Source organism: Antrostomus carolinensis, unplaced genomic scaffold (genome assembly GCF_000700745.2).
Source record: "Antrostomus carolinensis isolate BGI_N321 unplaced genomic scaffold, ASM70074v2 scaffold13175, whole genome shotgun sequence".
NCBI classification, from domain to species: Eukaryota; Metazoa; Chordata; class Aves; order Caprimulgiformes; family Caprimulgidae; genus Antrostomus; species Antrostomus carolinensis.
Genome location: NW_010314334.1, coordinates 49,356 through 73,565, shown reverse-complemented (window position 1 = coordinate 73,565; position 24,210 = coordinate 49,356). Strand labels below are relative to the sequence as shown.

The 24,210-nt window shown below is 36.2% G+C and overlaps 1 protein-coding gene across 1 annotated transcript; it reads left to right on the top strand.

Annotated features, from left to right (window-relative positions):
- The first annotated feature begins 3,033 nt into the window (after nucleotides 1–3,033).
- SANBR (SANT and BTB domain regulator of CSR) lies at nucleotides 3,034–23,482 on the top strand. The gene is made up of 20 exons (XM_010167612.1): nucleotides 3,034–3,196; nucleotides 5,073–5,259; nucleotides 8,563–8,653; nucleotides 9,735–9,973; nucleotides 10,818–10,876; nucleotides 11,683–11,843; nucleotides 12,684–12,770; nucleotides 12,874–12,984; nucleotides 15,076–15,199; nucleotides 15,394–15,546; nucleotides 15,750–15,895; nucleotides 16,445–16,544; nucleotides 17,772–17,804; nucleotides 19,393–19,492; nucleotides 20,482–20,573; nucleotides 20,687–20,715; nucleotides 20,813–20,886; nucleotides 21,950–22,038; nucleotides 22,462–22,553; nucleotides 23,446–23,482. Exons 1-20 carry the CDS (start codon nucleotides 3,047–3,049, stop codon nucleotides 23,480–23,482), a joined length of 2,154 nt encoding a protein of 717 aa, XP_010165914.1. The 5' UTR covers nucleotides 3,034–3,046.
- The last annotated feature ends 728 nt before the right edge of the window (nucleotides 23,483–24,210 follow it).

The window sequence follows — 24,210 nt, the reverse complement described above, 5'->3', positions numbered from 1 at the left end:
GAAAACTGAGATCGGTTTGGGGTTTTTTTTTATTATTTAACGATTTTATTTTGTATTGTCACCAGTATGCGGGAAAAAGTTACTGTTATTTCTCTTCCCCCCCATTCTGCACCATCACTTCGTTGCATTTAAGTGTTGTGCATGAAACCTCATGCCCATCCCACCATCTTTACCTTCCTGCAGGTTATGCACATGAAGGGGTTCACGTGTAATTCTTCATTTTTAGTTTGTTTCTTTGCTTTAAATAATAATAAAAAAGAAGTCTTAAATGAGGCGGTGCGTTTCCATAATATAAACCAATTTCCTGCATAATGAATCCATTATTTTAATCATACCAGTTTTATGAAGTATTAAAATGTTAGGGGCCTTTTGCACCACTTAATTTAGAATTCTAAGTATTAATAAAAATTCCTGTTGTCACGTATCTTTCTATATTGTGCATATCAAATGAGTTGGTCAGAATTAAACAATTCTGCAACTTTTTTCCTCCAATTTCTACAGTTGACAAAAGGGTTAACTTGACCTTTACTTGCAGTAACAAACTGGAGAGAATCTATAGAAGCTGCCTTCTCTCCCTTATCAATATGGTTTATTGCAGGCTTTATGTTGCTTTTCTCGTGGAGTGCACCATTCTTGCATGAGAGAGAATCTTGTGTGTGTCTTTTACCTGTACTTCTGACAGGATTTCCTAAAGGACAAAAAGGCTAAAAGTAAATATCATGTATAAAGCCACAAACAGGAGTCCCGTGCTCTTTCCAGAAGAGAAATTAAAAAGACTTACTTCTGGATGCTTGCAGTTGAGTACGGTCCTTCATTTACCTTTGCACTGAGAAACATATATAAAAATGTATTTTAGTGTACAGAATAAGCAAATAAAAATAATATTAGAGACAAAGGCTTCATCCCATCTGAACCTGTCATTGTGTTTTAGAGTACCTGTCATCCCTTCGTGGTCGGGTTGCTTCATGTTCCACAGTGCTGATGTGTACGTAAACTGGTTACCAGCAAAGCAATCAACACTGTATTTTTTCCTTTAAATTATAAACTTTATTGCAAAATAACTGCTTTCTTTCTTTGGTTACCCAGTATAATCATATCATATAGAACTAGTCTTTAAAATGATGATTATATGCAATACTAACATTGCTAGTAATTTTACTTTCATTAGGCATATTTTATGGCACAATGCTAGAGGATTCCAGTACTCCATCATTTACTCCATCTCATTCAATCATATTTTTAAACCAGACGCTACATGCAAACAAGTTAGCATGAGAAGTTGGCTTCATATTTTATAACCACTCAAGTTTGCCACTGGTGCTGACCTGTTCTCGCCCAGTTATTTCTTTTCATGACAGCAGATACGGGAGACATTCAGTGACTCAGATATAACTGATGCAGACATCTGTCTGTGCGCTGACAGAAGCCTCCAACACAGAATTACCACAGTGACACTACTTGGTAGTACCACCAGGATGAGGGCTAAGGACTCAGTGACTGCAGAGACTGACCTACTGCTACCTCATAGTGACATCTCTCTTAGCTGGAAAGTTTGGGCTTGTATTGTTCATGAAGGATCTGGTTATTTGGCACACTTTGTGTTAGATTTAATTTAGACAGAATTACTAAAATGGTATGACTTTTTCCTATTGGACTTGTCTCCTGTGTTGTGTTTGTGGCTTTTAAAAATGTTTTAAAATCTCGTTAATATACAAAACCTAAGAATTAACTTGGTGGGTGATGGGTTTTTTCTTTCTGATTATTTCATTCAGCTGCTCTTTTGAGAGAATGAAAGCTTAGAGTTACCTGCTATTGTGATTTCTGTTTCTACCAACAGAACAAACAAACCAAAAATGCTGGAATAGCTTCTGGAGTCAAAAACAAAATCAGTGCTATTTTGTACATTTTAAGCATCTTTTCTTTTAGCTGCATGGGAAGAGGGTGATGCAAAAGAAACATCTATGTGTAGTACACTTTTAGTAAGAAGTAATCAGTTAAATCTGCTGTCATTTAAGTGTATTTTCCCTGAAATTTTCTATAATCTTTGCTTTGTAAGTCAAAATTCTATATGTGACTTTTAGGTTCTATTATTTATTTGATCTGTTTAAGGTACTTCAGAAAAGGTCTAAAGTTCTTTCCAGGTGTGAGTCCTTACGAAGCTCTTTGGCTGTGTGTTAATTCAATATGAAAGTCTTGATTTATGCTTGCAGTTTTCTCCCGGTGTATGCTGAAACAATACTTTCAACTTTTATTGTGTTCCCTGGTACTATACATAAAATTCATTTTTTAGGGGGAAAAAACAAAACAACTGAAATAGACACTTGTTTCATATTAGGAGAACTGCATTTTTAATGTGTTCGCTGCTGTCCTTATATGCTTTATTCTGGTGTTCAACTTGAAACTGGAGGAACAAAGTTTCTTGGCCCTGATAATCCCAGATAGTCAGGAGTTATGAGTGCCTTAGGACAACTCAGAAGCCAGAGATGAGAGCTGAAAGCCATCCAGGTGTGGTGTGTCCTGGCTCCAAATTCTTATTGATTGCCCTTAGCTGCTGCATTTTATGGGTTGGCTTCTATGTAATGGAAGTCAAGTGTGCAAAACAGATAGGCAGAGCAAGAGGAAACCAAAGCTGAGAGGTACAAAGTTTGAGGAAAGAGACAAGTGTATTTGCAATTAAGTAAATTTAAATTAAAGTGTTTCTCTGTAGCTTAGGCTGTTTATTCTGAGATTGTGGGAGGCCTTTTTCTGTATCGGAGGGATGAGTGGTGTGAATCCCTCCTGGAAACAGATAACTCGAATGGTGGGTAGTGCTTGCTGCTACTGAGTTGGTTTTGGTGTGTCTTGCACATCTGCTTCTCACCCCAGGGTTTTGAGGATGCTGCTGTGAATATGTAAATATCGTCAAATAAAGCATTAGTACTTGACTGTATTGCTGTGGTAAACATTTCCCGTAGTAATTTACAGAGTTAACATAGATCAAGCTTTAGCAAACCATTCAGTGAGACTTGCTAATAACACTTTCTCTTGTAGGCTTAAGTAGCCAACGATGAGTCGTGGATTTTCAGAAAACAATAACTTTCCGTATGACAACAATCAAATGGTTTTGGATATGATTCTGTGTTCCCTAATTGGTGTTCCTCAGCCTATCAACTGGGACAGTGTGGCAAGGCTAGTTCCAGGATATACATCCAAAGAGGTGAATTTACTAATAAAAGAATTTGTATACTTTAAGCAGTACTTTATGAAGAAGAAAACATCTTTGGGGGAGGGAGAGATACTGAAGTTAAGGGATTTCCCCCCCCCACTCCCACCCCGAGGTAATTTATACTTAAGGAATAAAAAATATTAAATGAGCAGTAGATTGAAAAAAAAAAAAAATTATTTCTACAAAGTCTGGACATTGACATTTACAAGTATGTTCTGCATTTTATTTCATTAGAACTGGTGAAGAATAAAAACAAAAGTATTGGAAAGTAAAGATTAAAAAGTGGAATAAAAAAAGGTAGTTGTATTAGGATATTGCAAATTACATAGCTGCGATTTTCATTGAAAGGATGGCAGTACCCACTAACCTCACGTGGACTGTAGTATACTTACTAGCAAACCTGACAACTTTCCATGCTTGTCATTACAATTCTAAGGCAGTATGAGTTCCAGGTCTCCTTTAGGTGGTTAAGAGTGCAGTTGCCTCTTGCTTGGTCCTACAAGATGTGGATTTTTCTTTCTTTGGTTGGAATAGAGTTGGAAAAACTTAGTACCTCCATATACTTAATATTTCTGGATTGATGAATTTCCTGGTGAGATGCTTACATTTTTTAAATAATAGTTTTGAATTTATCATTTCTGAGGGTAAGCTAACAGAGGGAAATGTCTTTTGCCCTTGTGATTCAGCAAAGCTGGAAGAAAACAAGCCAGCGGTCTTTATTTTCTTGCAGACTTAATGGGATGTGTCAGCTCACATTTACAGCATTGCTGCTGGGCATCACTGTTACCTTGTATTTAGAACATAAAAGTGGGTGATTGGGAGTAGAAGCTTCTGTGGAATGTTACTGCCTTTCAAGTACTCGGCAAAGTGCTTGGGGGAGGTCTCTGCTGTTTACCTTTCAATTTGCAGACAGTACTGTGCACGTTAAGCAAATAAAAATTATAAAAGTATTGGTGAGCTCTCTCCTCATTAATTAAGGTAATGTGATTGATTAGTACGTCTCCGATTACTCTGTTTTAAAAGAACAAAGTGTCTCAAATATGGGGAGTCCCCGTTTAAGGCAATTAAGTAAATGTATACCTCTGCTTTTATGTATGTCGTATATAGTAAACTGATACTGTTACCAATTTGAGACACTACATTAATATCAGAGAGATGTCACTGTAGCATGCAGCAAAGTCAGATAGTTCAATCCAAAATAAATAAAAACAGCTGCTTGAATGGAGCCTGACGAGCTGTGTCACAGGAGGATCAGCTGTAGAACTAAGTAGATTTACTTGTATGTGTAAGTTACCTGTGCATAGGGTGCTGAACCAAACCCATAATTGTCATTGTATCGGTGCAAATTTACAAAATGCAAAGATTTTCTAGCTCATCAAAACACAGAATGGAAAGGTAATAGAACCACAGTGGAAATCATCAGTCTCTTTTGTCCAAATCAGAGTGAAAGTCATAAAGTAAAAGAATAATAATTCTGAAACAATTACTGTAGCTACTTTTAATAACAATTGACAGAATTTATGGTGAAAAAACCTGTTGCAAAAAGAGAATTTAGACTCTCCGCATAAATCTTTTTTAAGATCAGGCTTAAAATCACAGGGTTTGAAGAAATGGAGATTGAAACAGGTTCCATCTTATTTTTCTCTCCTTCTGTTAGTGTTTAATCATGGTAAATCTTACTTATTTTCCTGGATATTTATGTACTTTCCTGATACCACTAACTAAATAGGAAGCATTATAAGTTTAATATCAGTAACTGTTGGCATGCAAAAGATAGAATGATATACAATATCCATCTCAAATTACGGTTATTAAAAATGTACTGAAAGCTACTGCTTCATTGTCCTATCATTTAATCTTGCGACAGTGTGCAAAAAGGTTTGATGAACTAAAAAGCAGTGGAAGTTCACCTGTTGACAACCAGTATAATCCCCTGATGGCTGCTGGTGGGAGTCCTGTGGAAACTTTAGCTACGTACATCAAATCCTCCTTGCTCGATACACAGACAGAGTTTCAGGAGCCTGCTCTTGGGCAGGATTCCATTACTATAACTGGTATGTTTTTAGTCATTCTGAAATATATTTGCTTTGATTATAATCGGTATGTGCATGCTTTTCTGTCCTGAGCAGTAAGTCCACCCAGGAACAGTACTCGTTTATCTTTGGAAAAGTTAAGTATAAATATAAGGCACATGTGAAGTCCCTTTCAGTTAGTTTAGATTAAGAATCAAAGTTTATTTGGGTATTTTTAATAGGTAGCCCTTCCAAAAGGCATAAATCCTTACACTAAATCCTCTGTTTAGGATTTTTGGTGGGGAGAGGAATTACTCTCCTGTTTTGTATCCCCAGTGTTGCACTGTTAAACCTACAGCCATTTGCAATCACATTAAGCTGTGTTATTACAATAACTGGAAAGTTTTGCATAGAAAAGCTTCAGAAGGCTGAGAAGGTGATTCATTGAGGTCAGATCCTTCTCTCCCAGCTAAAAGCCCTGTGTTTGCCATGCTGCTCAGTGGCAAGATGGCTGCATAGGAGTTGGAGCATAGTTCTAGGTACTTACTGATGCAAGACAGTCTTACAATGATGTATGACGTGTCTTAGTCAATTCTGTGTCCTGCTAATAATTTGGCAGAAGACCAGTCACAGTAGTTGTATTTCAATCACAGGGCAATTCAATATTGTTAACATCTCCTCAAGTACTTCTGTGAGAAGTTGTAGTTAACTGTGTGATAGTTATTCTCTGATTTTCATTGTAGACTGAGATGTTTTCAGCGCCTTCTAGGACTTGGAAAATGTATTGCATGAGAAATTTGCTTCAGTATTGAGTAAACAATTTCTGTGTTGAAAATTAAGGAGAGAGTGAAGTGTTTAAACAAAATGTTCTCTGTTACGATGTCCTTCACAGTGCTGCAGCTTTCTGGTCACCGTTCTCTTTGCAAAAGAAAAACAACTGTTTGACCTTTGCTGGAGACGGAATAAAATGTTTTTAATAACTCTAATCAAGAGATGATGTTTGAAAACTGTACATGGAGTATCTAGACTGAAAATGCTTCCAATTAGCTTTCAATTATGTATTTATTACATGCATGATGTGGAATAAATGCTTCTTGCACCCACAGGTGGCTACTTATAAGATTAGTAGGTTCCCAGTAGGCAGTTAACAAACTAACTCTACTTATAGAACTCTTTAGACAATTAGTGCATGGTTTCTTTTTGACAATGTAATACATGTAATAAGTATTAATGCAGTTAAGTACCCTGATGTCTCCTACTACAGATCCTAGCCTGAGATTTCTCTCTTCTGACTTTGGATAAATAATTTTCCCTGTTTATATGTAATTTGTTGATATGAAATTAGGATAATTAGTCTTTTTCTCACAGGCTTGAGTGAACTCCACTTAATATTTGTGAGTTACTTATATATTTCAGATTTGGGGATCTGAGAAAAACCTATTTGTAAATGTTTTTGTCTCATTAATTACTTCCTGGTGGATTTATTCACATCTGCTTATTGTTAGGATCAAGAATTTTGAGCCTCTTTGGATTTGTTTGTAGACATGAGTAATAGCAAGAAAAAGCAATCAGACCAAATTCATTTTGAGATGGATTCTGCTTTTGTCTGAGTTATGAAAGCTCACTTACTACTTGCTAATTATAAGGCAAACTGTTAAGTCCCTCTGAATGCGTATTATGGCAGTAAACAAGCATATAGGATAGTTTTTTACCCAAACTATTTTTTACTAACTTTCAGAAATCAAACTATAAGCTCTGGAGGGAAAAAAAAATAAAAAAGTTAGGAAGAAATGTATGGTGAAGTTCAGACATCCCTGTTAATTTGGCTGTGTTACGTATTCTTGTCAGCATCCTTTCCTTTTCTTTAATAAGTAACTTCACTGTGTTCAAAATAAACTTCTTAAACTTCTTTTCAGACAGAACTCTTCCATGTCATTTTTTTCCATGTGCCCTTCCTCTAAAATACTTGCCTTACCTTGCACTCAAAATCTGGGACTCCCACCTTGGCTGTTGTAGTGCTGGCACGTCTCATCTGCCTGCAGTGGAGGGGCGGCCCTGAAGGCTGTGGCTGACCCAACCCCTTCCAAGGTTTTACTAGAGTCTTTCTAATAAATCTTTCCCTTTTATTAACTGTGCTCCCTCTGGTATGACCTTACTAAGGTTTAACCGTGCAAGGCCTTAGGCTATATCTTTTGAGAAAGTTTTGTTTCTTTTGCTTCTGGTGTGATAACTTGGCTTCCCTGAAGGGCTTAACTCCTCTGTCCTGAACTGTAGAGAGCTTCCAGGTAATTTTTGGTGTCAGTCTGCTGTAGTTATTTAGCTGTAAGAGGAAGAGGTCTATCTTAGTCTTCCTCAGAAGAGTACAGCCCCTTACATTACACGAGAGGGAGAAGACTCTTCTTGAACTCACAGAAAATCACGACCTTATAAATTTTCATCAGTGGAAGACAGACATATGCTCTTCCATTATTTAAAAAAATATATCTTTCTGACTTAAAAGCAAGATTACTGAAGTTTCAGATTGCAGCAATCCATTCATCACAGTTGGAAAAGTTATTCAATGTCTGAATGATGGGGTTGTCTTAACCCTTGACCCAGAACTTGCTGGATTTGGTGACTAGACCTCCTGGACTTCACTGGCTTTTGTGTCCAGGTTCCACTGTGTGGTAGTGCGTTTGTGAAGATAACCTATTTGAGCTAAAGCACAGCTGTCCTTTATTCCTGGAATAAACTTCATTATGTAGTTCTATGACTAGAAGAATTTGTATGAAACAATGCTCAAAGAAAGCAGACCGTCAATCTGCTGCTTTAAGCTATGTATGTGTTTGAGAAACTTAGCAAAAACACATCTTAAGAGACTTCTGTGCTTCTGTTTGGAAGCAACTTACTTCTAGAGCTAACAAATGATGGATAAGAAGCAGATTTAGTCTCATGTTGTTATATCCTGTCAGCAAAGCTGCCTGAAAACAGAAGTTTTGATGTGACAGTCTTAAGACCCACGTCCCACAAAGCAACCAAGGAGAGCTAAAGGAGTGGATTGCATTCCCAGCAGGAAATGCTGAAGACTCTGCATAAATCTTACAGTTCTGTGTTGAGACAGGACTGATCTGGGTTTGCAACCAAGTGTCTCGGCAACCCAGCAATGCTGCTGGTCTGAGTTTCCAGTGCGTGGCCCTCAGAATAGCAATTTGGGTTACCTAGGAGCTGTTACGATAGCACAGACTTGTTGCTAGTGGTTTAACATTGCTCCACTATGAGAGCTGTACATCAGTCACTTTTCCAAGATCCTGAAGAGCGAAAGTACACGTTTTTGTTCTAATGCAGCCTTTTTTCCTTACATTTAAGGAAGGTCCAGCACAACCTCCACGAGGAGTTCTTCAGAATCTGAGAAAGGTCCTGTGCATAAAGGTGGAGAAAACACTGACGAAAGCCAAGGGTAAGAAGGTCTTTGTGTGTTTGTTGTCTAGGATTATAGAACTGACAGAATTGCTAAATTCTAAATTGCTCATACTTTTCTACTGTCAAAAAGAAAATAGCTTGGAACATCCTGATAAATGCTCTGAGAAATTTTGAAACCTGACATTGCTACAGAAACACAGGGACTGGTTTGAGAATTTCTTATGTGCAATAGGGGTAACTTTTTATAAAACTGTCTGTAGTGGTGTTCTGAGTGATTGATCACTGCTGTGGCAACAATGGTGAACATAACTTGATTTTAAAAAGGAATGAAACAAGATTGATGCTCAGTAACATTTTAATTTAAAAAAAAAAAAAGTTTTGTTTAGCATAGATTTGACCCATGTGAAAGTGGATAAAGAAAGCTGTAAATGAAAAGTGCAAATGAAAAATTTTGCTACAAATTCAAATAGCCATGTGTGTAACTGTTTTTCATGCTATCACATCCTGTTCTCCATACTATGCAAGTACACCTAGAATGATATGTTTGTTTGAAACCTAATGGTAACCGTCTTTCTATAGAGCCAGCATTTATTGACTCTAGTTTTGGCTTTTTCTTAAGAAATAGACATTTTAATGTACAACAAAACAATTTTTATTTCCACAGATGAAAATTGCTGTTGCATGCTGTTATTGTCCTCAGTGCCTCAGTAACTTCGGCATATATATCTGCCTATTTTTTCAAGAAAATTAAAAAGAGAGAACAAATAAGTTCTCTGTGTAATTCAGGTAGTATCCCATAACAAACTGGTTACAAATTTGGGGACTGAAGCTAAAAATTTTCTTTCTCCGGTCCTTCAACTTAATTAAATCACATTGATTATCTGTCAGAGGATATGCATTTATGTTATTCACCTGACAATACTTGGCAATAGATTCTATTAATAGTTTGTATTAATAGGTAATAACTGCAGCTTGTTTTCCTTCTGTTAATAAAAACCTGTTAGTGACATCAGCGTTGCAACATGTAATCCAGATTTGGAGATGATATCTTTGTTGATTGGTTTTGGGGTTCTAATTAGCTTACAGTCTTAATTTGGTTTGTGGCTTTTCTTTTTGAGGCCAAATATGGTGATCCATGTATGCGATGAAGCCAAAAACCTCAAAGAAGATTTTGTTTGTCCTCGAGACCTTTTGATTTCGGAAATGAAATACTTTGCTGAATATCTGTCAGTGGATGCCCAACGCTGGGAAGAGGTGGACATTTCGGTGCACTGTGATGTTCACATCTTTGACTGGTTGATAAGATACGTTAAAAGGAACACTAAAGATTCTGAAGTTAATGAAATGCCCATTTTAGGTAAAAGAAAGCGTGTAGATTATTTGTTGTAGGTCCATTATGTTCTGTACTAATGGAAGACTGATGTTTTTGATACAGTTCAGCCCCAGTCTCTCTGTTTCTGACTGTTGCACTGCAGCTTGTCAATTGTTAGAAAAGTGTTACAACAGAGATCTCTGGTTGTTGTAACGGATGTCTCTGATTTGTCAACAGTGACAGTTTTGAGGAAACACCCTGATAGTTGAAGCAGTGAAAAAGACCTAATATATTTTGGGGTTTGGTGTTTTTAATTAAGATTCTTCAGACCTCTTCTGAACAAGAACAGTGATAGTTTTAAAATACTGATGATTGTTGGGGTTTATTTCCCATCTGCTCTCCATTGGTACAATTGCAATATTTTCTAAAATTTCAGTGCAGTCTGATACAATGGTAGAAGAACTTTTACCTTTATGAATTTGAGGCACGTTTTTAAACTTTTTATGAGCATTTACTACTTTTTTTTTTTAATACAGACAAAACAAGAGAATAGAGTTATAACTTGCAATGCAAAGGTTATGTTAAGCAACATCTCAGCTGGGTAGGATGGCTACAGATGGAAGTTAATCTTGTTGTGTAATTGTTTAGTCATTGTATCCTTATGAAGCCATCTTTTCTAGTTTTTTTAAATTCCAGTTTGTTATAGTTGTACTCTGTCCACCTAAGTAATAAACCATAACTTCTTTTCTTAAGATGAAAAATGCACAGAGTAACAGGTTGGTTGGTAAAATAATGCTTAGAACAGATGATAAATGTGCAGAGGGAGGGATGTGATATAAAATTATCAAAAGAATTCATGTAAAAACCCACTTCTTTTGTTGCCTTTTAGAACCATCAAATGTCATATCAATTCTTATTTCTTCCGAGTTTTTGAAGATGGATTCATTAGTAAGTATTAAGAAAGAAAGATTCTCTACCATAAGGGCACAGTTAATTGCCAGGTGTCTAACAGCTTGTTTGTTATGCGTTGGCTGTTACATAAACAGATGATGCAGTGAGAACATTTTGAGATTTTTACCACCTTTCTTATTCAATGCAGTAATCTAATATTTGCAGAATCTCAAAGCAGGAAAACTTAGAGTAAGTTATTTCTAAATGTGATAGTGGGACCTTGGATTTGCCTTCTGATGACTCATCTAAAGTAACATCAGTAACATCTGACTTCTGATAGGTTTTATCAAAAAATATTACTCAATCAATTAATACCTTTGTTTTAGATCCTTTTTACATGAATGACACTTCTACAATTTAGGATCTGGTATTCCAGCTCTGTATAAGTAATGTCTTCCAACTTATTTGTCTAAAATGTTTGTCAGAAGTTCTATCATTGGGGTGACCCAGAGTTAAATACAGAGTAAACATAGCTGTTTGAGATCCAGGCAATACTATCTATGTGTGATGTGGCTCTCTTTTTACAAGCAATTGGAAGGTATCATCTGTTAAAGGTGAAACATTTATGGAGTTGTTTTCTGGTCTGTAGAAGCCATTTGGAGGAGAACACTAACTCAGACATGTTAATTTAGTCTCCTTTAGACAAATCTGAGACTTGTTTTTTATTTTTAAGTTGTACTGAAATAGTTTTGCAAAACACCACACTTTAAAAAACAAAAATCTTGAAGCAATTGGTGCATCTGTTGAGATAGCTTCGTCTAGAGTTCCTTACCATTATTTCTAATGCTTCTTGTTTTCCCTAGGTAGAAAAATGTATCCGTTATTGTCACAAAAATATGAATGCTATTGTAGCCACGCCATGTAACATGAATTGTATCAATGCTAATCTTGTCACGCACATTGCTGATCTCTTCACACACAACGAAGTGGAAGAGCTGAAGGACAAAAGAGACAAATTTAAGAGGTAACTTTTTGCCCTGTAATACAGTACTGAAGTGCTGTAGGGCTTTTGGATCATTTTTCCAGAACAGCTAAGACACTGCAGGGTTTGAAGTGATACATATACAATTTGTATTCTCATATAATGTATCTTTAACACAGAATATCATGAAGTGACTTCAGAATTTTATATTAAAATTATGAGCAAAATAACTTTTTATAGGAAATGAGCAAAAGGAAAGGCCACACTAGCAGTGTGACGTAGGCAGATTATTCATGAATTCTCACATGGGAGCCAGGATTAGGGTGAGGAACCTTTTGTGTGATGACATGCTCCTAATTCCTAGAGAATGGTTTGGTTTCAGCATCCTGTGAACTCTGGCTGTACAACTGAATAGTTGTGATGGAATACTGTTTCATACATAAGGACTCCAGCTTAGTCAGTATCAAGATAAGGGCCAATTATTGGAGGGCACACTGACAGACAAGCAAGGTGAAAGTAAGAAAGTATTTTAATCAGTAGAGATGAAGACATTATAACTTTTAGAATTAAAATAGTGTAATTTCACAGAAGTATGCGTTAATAAAAAGTCTTTTAGTCAAGGTAAAAGCTGGCAGCTTGGCAAACAAAGAATGTAATAGAGGAAAAAAATTAAGCTAGCATCTGTGTAAAAATAGGAGATGACCAGGTCAGGGGACAGTTATCTAAACAGATTATTTTTAAGGAAAATTACATCAAAAGCTAGATTCTGAAAGAAATATAGTGATCTTGCCTGTCATCAGAATATCATTGTTAGTCTCACTATACATAAAACAATTTTCAGTTTTTTTCCTAATGGGTAAGATGTGTTGCTGTCATTAATAGTAAACTTTTCTGCAAGAAGATTGAGAGACTGTTTGATCCAGAGTACCTAAATCCAGATTCTCGAGGAAATGCCGCAACATTATACAGGTATGGTCTTTTTATATTAGTACTTCAGTTGCAAGGACAAGTCCCCATGTTTTGAAGTCCTGCTCTTACTCCAGTACTTTTTTTTTTTTTTTTTTAAATCTAGGTGTTGTTTATGTAAAAAGCTGTTAACTAAAGAAACTGAAAGAAGAATTCCTTGTGTACCAGGAAAAATCAACATAGATCAACATGGGAATATTGTCTATGTTCATATAAGGTATAGAATATATATATATAAAAAACCAAACATTTCAACTTATGATTTTGGGTGATTTTAAAAAATACTACATGTTTAGGAATTATCAGATGATTATTACATTACAAAATGAGGTCATAGATATGTGAAGAACAGTATGAAACATCTCAACTTATATTACGTAGCAAAAAACCAAAACAAAACAAAAAAAGGGTGATTATGGTGAGGTACCTTTGAAATTCATTCATCAGTGCTCTCTTACTGAATGGAAATGGAAAAAATACAGCCATGATTGGTTGGGAGGGCTATTTTGTATTGTACTGCCTTAAACAGAAAATGCTCAGCTAACTCTTTCATCAAAAAGTTTCAAGATCTGTGTATTTGATGACAAAGTAAATTAAAGGCTGCATTTCTCTAAGGTTTGTTATTGAAGAATAGATCCACCTCTGCCAGCAAAGAAATGCTCAAGCATTCTATCTAGACTGACTTTTTACTGTCAGATCAAATACTCACCCTACTTAAAGACTGCAATAAATAAACTTCGCCAGTTGATTTTCTGTTCTATTTGTCAGAGGAGCTTCCAGGACCTATTCTATACATAGGCCTTCTTAATTTGGCACAAATGTTTAATTCAGTTGTGTCTGTTTGATCCATGTTTGTGAACAGCTGGATTTCCCTCTTAATGAAAGATCAGTGTGTGATTAGCTGCAGTTCCCTCCCTCCACACATGCCCCCATTAAGAAAGATGGTGGGAAATTAATAACGAGACCTTTCTCATCAGATCTGTTTCATTCAGAACAACCCAATCACTGTTCAGTGTCAGCTCCCAAAGTAACACATATTTAATGTTACCTCCCACCAGTAATTCCAAGGTGTGGATTAAGTTCTGCCTAACAGTCTAAATAGAACTGAATCTTGCAACCCTGTCCTGACCTATTAGGATCATTGGTGATTAGCCACATACAATTCATTAATTGTATTTCTTCACTTAAGCTGACTGTATGTAGCTGCTAAGCAATTCCTAGCATATAAATGTGCAGCATTTTAAAGTTACTCAGAAGATTATTTAGGTTCTAATTATTTGCCTTGCAGTACTTGTGACTGCTTTTCTACACAGAATCCATTTACTGTTCCTTAGGTGAAGTGATGCTGGACACTAATGAATTCAGGTTTATAAGCTAATACAAGGCTATCTTTAATGACTTGAAAATATTCTAATTTTATATTATAGTTATATTTAGTGGTCTTCTATATTTTTGGGTTTGTATTGGGGTTTTTTTTTGTTTTATATTTATTGGTCCTCTAGTAGTGCCTAGAACTAACTTCCAGTTGCAAGTACTGCTTGCTTAGCTTAGGCTAGACATATATAGAATAAAAAACAATTTAGGCCAGGGCTTAAAATTGTGAGAAAACGGTATCTGCTCTTTCTGAAGATAACATGCCCTAGTGCAGGTTGTGTATTCCCTTCTGGATTCTGAAGAGGCGTGTGTCATTTTGTCACTACGAAGGAGCAAAGGCTGTATTTTTAAGACCAAAAGTCTCAGTTACATATATTCATTAAAAAGACGTGGTCTTATATTTTCAAACTTTAATTCTTAACTGAGTAATTGCTGTTGTATTGCAAATACATAGAAACATGTTATGTTGGCTTTTAAAATAAATGAAATAGAATGGCAGTACTTCACTTCTGTTGCATAATATTACTTTAAAGACAGAAAACTGCAATATGACTGCATGTGTTAGCATGTGCATATTTTGATTTCTTCTGGTCTATGTATTGGGTTTTCCTGTTTTATGGGTCTTCTGATTTCCAAAAGGATGGATATTTATCTTAGCTTACAAATTTGCAGTATGTGGAGCCAGAGATGAATCAAGCTGTTATTCTTTCTTTTTAGTAAGTTTATGATGTTGTGAAAGAACACAGGCTTTTCTGTCATGATCTGAATTTAATAATGATTATCCCACCTTGTATCCTTCCTGTTCTAAACTCTTCTGTAGGCTTTTCATCAGCAGAATATGTGTTGTTCTGCTCCTTCTCCACCTCACCTTTCTGGTGGCAGGATCAAAGCAGAGCTTTGACTCTTTCTGCAACCTGACGTTTTGATTTTTCAGAGACAAAACCTGGGAAGTCCACGAATACTTAATTGGCCTTCATGAGGAATTGAAATCTTGGCGGGATGTTTATTGGCGACTTTGGGGAACTGTCAATTGGTTGACCTGCTCAAGATGTAAACAAGTTAGTATATTTTCACTTTCACTTGTTTATCTGTAGGTGGCTTGTTGTGGGTGACTTTAGGGAGGTGAGGTAGGGATTAAGGCAGTTTGGAAAATATACGGCAATAAAGCTTGGCTTATGTTCTTTATAGTGCAGGATTTTGATGTCCATAGATAATCTCGCCTTTCATTATCTCTCTTTTTATTCTAATGTAGTCTTTCCTGTGCACCGAATTCTCCCATTGCCAGTACCATTTGCAGCCAGTTCTTTATCCAGGTTTAGCAAGTGCTCTGGGCTCGACTGGGACAGGAGTATATCCCTGTTGTAACCAAAAAGTACTTCGCTTTGATCCTACAAACCTCCCAAAGGTACTTCAATACTAGCTCACTTTTAAAAGAGCTTAATGCATGGGAGGTGGCAGCAATGTGTTATGAAAATAGCTTTTTCCAAAATAAGATTTGTAAATTGTTGCAGTGTCCCAAGGCAGGCTAGGACCTTGGGACACAAAAGTTCAGAAATCAGTTCTTCCCATTAACTCAAGTATTTGATCTTTTGTGTGTGTGTATCACAGGGCTGCAAAGTGAGGGATCACATGGTTGATTTACCTTCAGGAAATGAAGATGGGGATGCTTTGCCATCTCAGACTACTAAAATATTGAATGATCTGCTCCATCATAGAGATGTTATTGTTGTTCCTTTCACTAAGGATGAGAATAGGTAACAACATTGTATTGTGTTACTGAAGTAACTGAGCCCTCAAAACTTAGCATGTGTGGACATTACATTTGATTTCTCTCACATTTTCAAATGGGCGACATAGACCTTTTTAAAGGTAACTGATTTTTTATTGTTTAGTTGGAAATTGAGAAGAGAAGAGCAAGTACTTTTTCCTTTTATATTTCAAGCAGACATTTAGTCAGTCAATCTCCATAACCATTCACTCCTATCTTTATATTTTAATGGATTGTTATCATAGAATCATAGAATGGTTTGGGTTGGAAGGGACCTTAAAGATCATCCAGTTCCAACCCCCCTGCCATCAGCAGGGACACCTTCCACTAGACCAGGTTGCTCAAAGCCTCATCCAGCCTGGCCTTGAACACTTCCAGGGAGGGGGCATCCACAACTTCCTTGGGCAACCTATCAAAATACTATGTGACTGACTTGGAGGTCTGTCTTCTCTTGATACATGATGGATAAAGAGATACTGATTCTAAAGTCATTAAGTAGAAAAAATTATTTTCGTTTCACATCTTTCTCTTTAAGTGATTCTGGTATTGGGCTCTGTGATGAAAAAGGCATTGAATGCGATGTGCTTGTAGAACCAAATACACCATGGGGTCCCAGAACTGGAGAAATCAATGCTGTGAGTGACTGCTAATGCATTTTCCCCCCTTCTTTTTTATCCTGAAGGTTCTTGCAAGGGTACCTTGAAAAATTCATTAGACAACTTTTAATAAAAACAAAGAGCATATGTTATTGGAGGAAGAAGCGCGCTGCTGAGCATTGGGAGATAGCACAGGCTAGCATAGGTACAAAATGTCTGGTTGGTGAAAAGGCAAAATTTTTTACCATGTCTGCTGGAAGTATTTCTGTATATCAGAGTCAATTCCCCATATGTTTGTGCTTTCTACCTTGTTCTTAAACTGATAATAATTAAGGAACCACTCCTAGTTTAAAAGACATCATGTGGCAAATATTTAAATAATTGCTGCCTTCGTTTTGTCAGCTGATATATCTGAGTATGTCCGTGTGACTTGTGGAAGCCCGTAAATGAAGAACAGTAGGGTTGTAGGGTTGTGGTTTTGGTTTGGGGGTTTTTTGTGTGGATTGGTTTTTGGGTTTGTTTTTGGGGGGTTTTTTTGAGGGGGTGAGGCTTGAGAGTGTTTGTTTGGGGTTGTTTTTTTTGTCCAACCTCTCAAGATGTGGAAGATTTTACTTTCCTGAACGATGATACATGTGTGCTACTATATATGTGTATGTTAGGTCAACATCTAAGCCAAGGAAACTGTTTATAATCCTACCTCTAGTTTAAAGAGAGCTTTCATGCAAAGATAAATTTTGGAAGTTCTGCATCCATTGTGGAACTTCTGGTAACTCAATGATCCTGATGGTAGCATGATGCTATTGATTCCATGAGAATTTCCAGGAGAGTGCCAGAAGCTCTCCCACAACAAATGTGGGAAGCTATTAAATTTAAATTCTGTAACAAACTGGTGCATAACTGCCCTCTCTCATCCTGGACTGCTTTTTAAATTAAAATCAGCTGTAAATATTTGTAATGCTAAAGTTAGTCAAATTAAAACTCTCTCATCCTGGACTGCTTTTTAAATTAAATTAAATTAAATAAAAAAACCACGATTATTAATTCACTGCATTTAATAATTTAGCGTCCACAGCCTGTTTGCATGCACAGTCATTCCACCAAAAGTTCTAGTTAAAGATGAGAGTAGGCCTTCTAGGAGTTACCAGTGTGGATTGCTGTGATATAACATACCACTCCTATTTTTAAAATTCCAGTCACATTTTTTTTTTTTCTTTTAATTATTATTAGTTCTTTAACTTATATGCCTTTCTCTTTTTGTGACTATAGTTTCTTTCTCTGAAGAACTGGACTTTACAGCTGGTTAGTAAAACATTTTGTTCATAATTTTAATTATTTGCTCTTCTGCACTGGAAGATACCTAACTTTGATTTTTGTCTTATTTTCTAATTAATTTGGAGGAAAATATTTTATTTTTTTTTAATTTTGGCTTTAATTTGGAGGTTGCAGTATAGCAACAATTTTTACAAGAAGATTTGAAGTATGTGTGAAGAACTACTATGGCTTGAATAAACATTAAAAATTCCTTTTAAATGTTTTTATAAATGACAAAAAACAATAGACCAGCAGTGCACACATCAGTTCTTAGTAGTTATTAGGCTGACAGAAATGTAAATCATCAATATCAGAGGTTTTGAGTATCTGTCTTTTTGATTGCTTGTCTGAGATGCTTCATGATGTCTTTATGCTGCTGTTTCATAGGAAAAAGCTTTTATCAGGGTTGAGGACCTAGTCAAATGCAGAGGATGAGGAGTCGTTCTTCCAGCAGCATAGGACATCACATGATTTTTTAATGTAAATGCTAGAGAGTGGTAATTTACTTCTGTCACTCTTGATGATTTGTGTTGGGATCTGATGTTCCTGGTGTCCTATAGGAAGATGGTTCCTGTTGCAAACGTTTGGAACTTGCAATCCATTTTGAGCCTTATGATTTCTCATGGATTACTAGGCACGCATTTTCACTTACTTCAGAAGATATAGGTGTATATTCAAATTATGTAAATATCACATTCCTTAATACTTTTATTATCCTCTGCTGTTTAGTTATGAGCTCTTCACTGTAATCCCACCTATTGCAATATTGGAGCCAGTAGTTTATGATGTACAAGAGATAGAAGGGGGGTGGGAAAATAGTTATTAGGGTAAGTTCACAAAAAAAGCCAACCAGATATTCTAGACTAACTTGCAATAAATTATTAATGCAGTTAGCCCTAGCGTACCGAATTTATGTGTAATTGTAGTGCACTGCAATATGCATGCTTTGTGGTATTTAATTAGTGGGTATCTTGGCAATTTTAGGCAGTTTGCAAGATGCAGCAAGCCTCGGTAGAACTGTAAGTAAACCTGTAGATTCCTGTGTTGCATCATTATGTGACTAGCTCAGATATTTGCTACCATAGCATGAATTTCCTTATTAATTAGAACAATAATATAGCCAGCAATACACTGGATTGTGAACACTGACTCATACAAAGATATATGCTGGAAGGAATCCCTGGTGGTCATCTCACATATTTTCTCCCACTCTCAAAGCAGGGCCAACTTCAAAGTTAGATTCAACTTCAAAGCTCTATCACTTTGCTTTGGGTCATATTCAGCCCAGTCTCTGAAGATGGAGCTCTACATCCTCTCTGGGCAACCTCTTACAATGTTTTACCACTTGAAAGAAACATAAAGAAATGAAAATATTTATGCAAATATTCTAAGCAAAGATCTGAGATTATTTTCTCAATATTTGAGAATCATGTTCTCAGACATAACTGCGCACACAGTATGTCACTAAGATATGGAGCTAGATTTGGAGAAAACTCCCTCAGGACAGATTTAATGTATCATTTAATAGGAATTAAGCCTCACTTACAACTTGTGCCGCTGTCCTTCTCTTGATTAGAAACAGCAGTCGTTGTTATCTGAAGAAGAGGAGTATACCACTGGCTCAGAGGTCACTGAGGATGAAGTGGGGGATGAAGAGGAAGTATGCAAGAAACCAGGTACAACAAGTCTCTACTGTCGTCCTCCTTGGAATTTAGAGTTAGGGATTCAAGGCAGCAGAATTCTTCTGTAAGCAAATTTTAAACATTAGGAATTTTAAAAATAGAAAATAATGTTACTTGAATTTTATTTCTAGTTTATCTGTGTTTAGATACAAATTACCCCACTGCTCAGTGCCATCAAAAAATCACTGCAAAATGAGGGAAGTTGCAATTATTCATGTCTGAGATGTCCTCAAAGTTGATCAAGGTTGTAGTTTGCAGAAAAGCCTATCAGATTACGTTTATGAAGATTCTTCTAGATAAATGTTGGAAGAAAAGGCAGTAGTTACCTGACTGTATTTTTGCATGCTTTTTTTAAAAAATATTTTTGTGGTTGCATAGTGAAATGACTAGTGAACATGGCTAGAATTGTGTCTGCATAGACAATGAGCTCTATATGATCAAAAAAGGGTTTGGTTTTGTTTTTTTTTAGGGGGGATTAGGAACATGGAAAGCCAAAAAGTAGCTTCTCCTTTACACCACCCTAGTGATGAGCTGTTTGAACAGAGGCAGTTGACTCAAAGGGTCTTTGACTCAACGGGATTGGAGTGCACCAGTACATTGAAAAAAAATAAAATAAAAAAAAAAATTGAATGAACTTTTCTGTAGTTTGACTTTAAACTTGTTTGGTCTGACATCACTCAGAGCTTGTTGATTGAATTAATGTGGTCAAAAATGTAACTTTGCACTTGCTTTTAATTTTACAACAGAAAACTTGTGCAGTTACATGTAACCACTCTGCATTTTAAATATGCACTTGAGTTGCCTGTAATAGCAAAACATTTGAGTAATCTGTGTGTATTAGCATGCCTTCAACACTAACAAAGGGAAAACATTCTGTTCCTTTACTCTGTTTGTAAAGGAATAAAGGGAAAAAAATATTTTGTAGCTCTGTAGAAATTCCAAATATCTGTGACGGTGTTACTAGATATTTCTTCAATTAGCAGGGAGAAAGGAGAAATTAAAGAAATCCTCCAGGCATCCAAAGAAAGTGGTTTCTTCACCTAGTCTTCAGAAAAAGGAAAAGACATCTGACAAGGTAAAATCAGAGCTGTGAAGCCAGCCTCTCTGGTTGGGTTGAATAATGTGGAATTCTCTTAGGTTTTGGACTTGATCTTAAAAATACTTAATGTGGTTTTCTTTCTTTGACAGTCAAGTTCCCGAGATGCATCTCCATTCATGTACGTAATTTTCAAAATCCTCGAGAACATATTGTAGTATATCCATTTGTGTAATCTGTTACTGATAACATTGTGTGCATATTTCTTTTCTAACCAGTGTGAGTATGCAGCAGAACAAATGGGATGCCTCCAGGTCACTAAGATTCAACCAAGATGCTCAAAGAGAAGATGGTCCGTTCTTGCATGAGTTTAGCTTTCATAAAATTAATATTATGCAAAGAAAATTATTCTTTCATCTAAGAAATGGCTGATTTCCTAAAATGTAGCTACTTAGAAACCTTTAGGTTGAATTTAATCTCAAATATAGAAATGGGGTTTTTGTACAGTGTTTTTTTTATAGTTGTTCCTTATTTGGAAGAGAACAGATTTCAGCTAGGCTAATCATTAGTAATCAGCTGTATCCAAACGACGCAGCAATGTCAGATTCTTCTAAACTGTACAAAAATATCAGTACAGCTAGAAACTCCTTTTGAAAATGGTACTTTAGGATTTGATTGGCATTTATTAGCAATCTCATCTATTCTACAGGAGAAAAAAATGTTTGTGGTAGGAAAATGGAAAGAAAATTCACCATATAAAACTATACATTGTAGTCTTGCACACAAATTGAAAAATAAATGGGCAGCATTGGGCCTACTGTCTTGGAAAATATTGGAAAGGAGTTCAAAGTTTGCAGGAGAAAAAGAAAAAATGTGTTAAAAGTGTATGTTAGTGTGGTTTATGTTCTCTATTTGGAATGTCAGCACATAACCTACAGAGATTATAGTTGTGTCATCTGATGACTATATAAGTATGCGAATATTTTTTCCTCCATCCCTGTGCCATTTGCTGTCTGTGCAGATAAACAGAGGTAAACATTCCCTTCTATCTTTTTGCAGTCTTTCTGACTAAAAATATTCAGAATTATATTTGTTTGTTCCACCTTTTTTAATCTCTCCTGAGATTCTTGTGCATTTTTTTTCTGTTTTGAAAACCTTTGACTCAAAACCGTTCCCAAAGATTTTGATCTCAGTGTAATGCCTCAGGCTGATTCTGGTATCTGCCAAGAACACTGCTGAAGCTACATTATGCATCAGGATCTAGGGTCATGGTTGTTCGAGATTTTTCTATGAGCTGAACAGAAAGCTAATTTTACAAATAGAATATCACTAAAGTGTGTATCTGATTCTTCTCTCTCTGTATCCAGTAGCAAGGAAAACCTCTATTCTAAATATGTTTTTCTTATTTCTGACAGATCAGAGAAGAATGTCTGAGATTACAGGGCACTTAATAAAAATGAGACTTGGAGATCTTGATCGAGTCAAGTCAAAAGACAGCAAAGAAGTAAGATTTGCCCTGTCTCAATGTAGTGTTTACAGAATTGTAGTGAGCCTTGGTAACAAAAATATGTAACACAAATGAAAATACTATTTATTCAATGCTTAAGCTGAAGAACTGAATTTTATCAATCTTCTTTTTGTTCCAAGCATGATTTGGGGGGAAAAATAGCTTTAAATAATATTTAAAGTTGTCTGCCTTTAAAAACTAGGTATGGAAAATAGGATGGGATTAAAAGGTTTCAGCACTAGGTTGTGATAATGAAACAAAGTATGCTATAGGTTCTACTGAATATTAGTGGTTTTTTATTGAAAGCCAGTGATTAAATTGGAATAATGTCAAAACAACTTCTTTTTGTGTGTGTGTTTTTTTGGTTTTTTGTTTGTTTGTTTGTTGTTTTTTTGGTTTTTGTTTTTTTTTTTATTCCAGTATGCAGGAGGCATTTATTCTAGACTTGAAGCTCAGATAAAGGCCTCAGCACAGGTCAGTGCACGACAAAACAACGCTGAGAAGAATGCCAGGTAAGATTTTAAAATAAAGGGAAAAAGCAGAACATGGATTTCAGGTGGGGGGGTGGGGAGTGTTTAGAGAAAAACATGCCTCATTTCATACACTTTTTTTGAATCGGCATCCCTTCCAGCAGGTTAACCATGTATAGTGTGGCAGCTTCCTTTGTCAAATTACACTAGAGCTAAGAGAATGAAACTCTTGTACCCATGCTGGATGAACTGCTTTATAGGTTCCATGTTGGAAGGTTGACTGTTGCTCCAGTATAATTTTTTGCCAAATTATGGATAACTGGAAAAGTGGAAGCCAAGATTCTTTAGCCTATTCTTTGACCTCCTTCCAAAAAACAAAACCAAAGAACCCCCCACACCAAAAACCTACATTACTGCATATTGGTCTTCTATGCCTTAGATGGATAAAACACAAGTGAACTGAGAAGTTGGCACACTGTGTGCAGTTGTAGAGCCTATGACTGGTCATAATCTGGCCAGCGGGTGAGCCTCTTGAGCTGAAGTTTATAATCGAGTTGCTGACAAACTTTTCCGGGGTGGGCTGGAAGCTTCAAATATATTGTCAGAGGAATTTCTCACAGGTCTTATTTCTGTCCGAAAAAATGTATGTGACTCTGTAGAATTACTGATTTCAAAAGAAGCTATTTGACATCACAGCTTTTTCAGCTGGGTACCTTTGTAGGAATATGTCGATTGTGGGTGCAGGTAGCTGGCAGAAAGGCACCCTTCTCAATAATAGATTTTGAGAGTGATTTTTTTCCTCTCCTTTTCTCAGAAGACTTTTTAACATCAAAGTAATTTCAAACAAATATTGTACTAGAGAGCTGTCTGGACACTAGTGTAAAATTCTAGCATTAATAATGTACATGTGTTTCTTATGTGTTCTTTAATCCAGGTCAAAATCCCGTTTTGGTCAAGGCCGTCCAACATAAGGACTCATGAAAAAACTTTAGCCAGAATTCACTACTGCTTCCTGAAACTGTACTGCACTCTGACATACGGACAATGCACATCTCTGAAAGCTTTTCAGTGACTTATTTATTACTTTAAGTCTTGTAAATTATTTCATGCGATAATTTAATGCAAATTCAGTAAGGTCTGTACTTATTTTAATTGTAAATATACTATTTCTTAGATTTAAATTTAATTGCTTTTTTAGGCTATTGTCTTAAGTTGCATAGAAGGTATTTTATAAATCTACAAAGTTAAATTATTATGCTAACTTTATTTATGAGGGAAGACATAAATATACCTTTTAGTATGCTAGAAATACTGAAAAGGCAAAAGCAAGACTACTGAATTCTGAATGCAGCCAGCGGCATTAACACAAGTCACCTCTAGTATTTATATTGAGTAGTAGTATTTGATGGGACATTTTAGGTCAGTCCTCTGGGGATTTGCAATTGAAGTCCATGACAACACCTGTGACAGTCTAGTTTAAGCAAAATTTTAGTGCAGTTCTGAGGCTTCCTTCTGTACATCACACAACTCCCATTGGTGTGAAGGGGGGTAGCAGGTAGAGACTAGACCTCCAGAGGTTATGTAAGTGCCATGATGATGCAGTTCTGCATCTTGCACATGAAACGCTTGCTTTAATTTTATGTGAAATCAATACTCATTCCTGTTCCACAGCTGACTCCCCTTGCACAATACAGTGTTT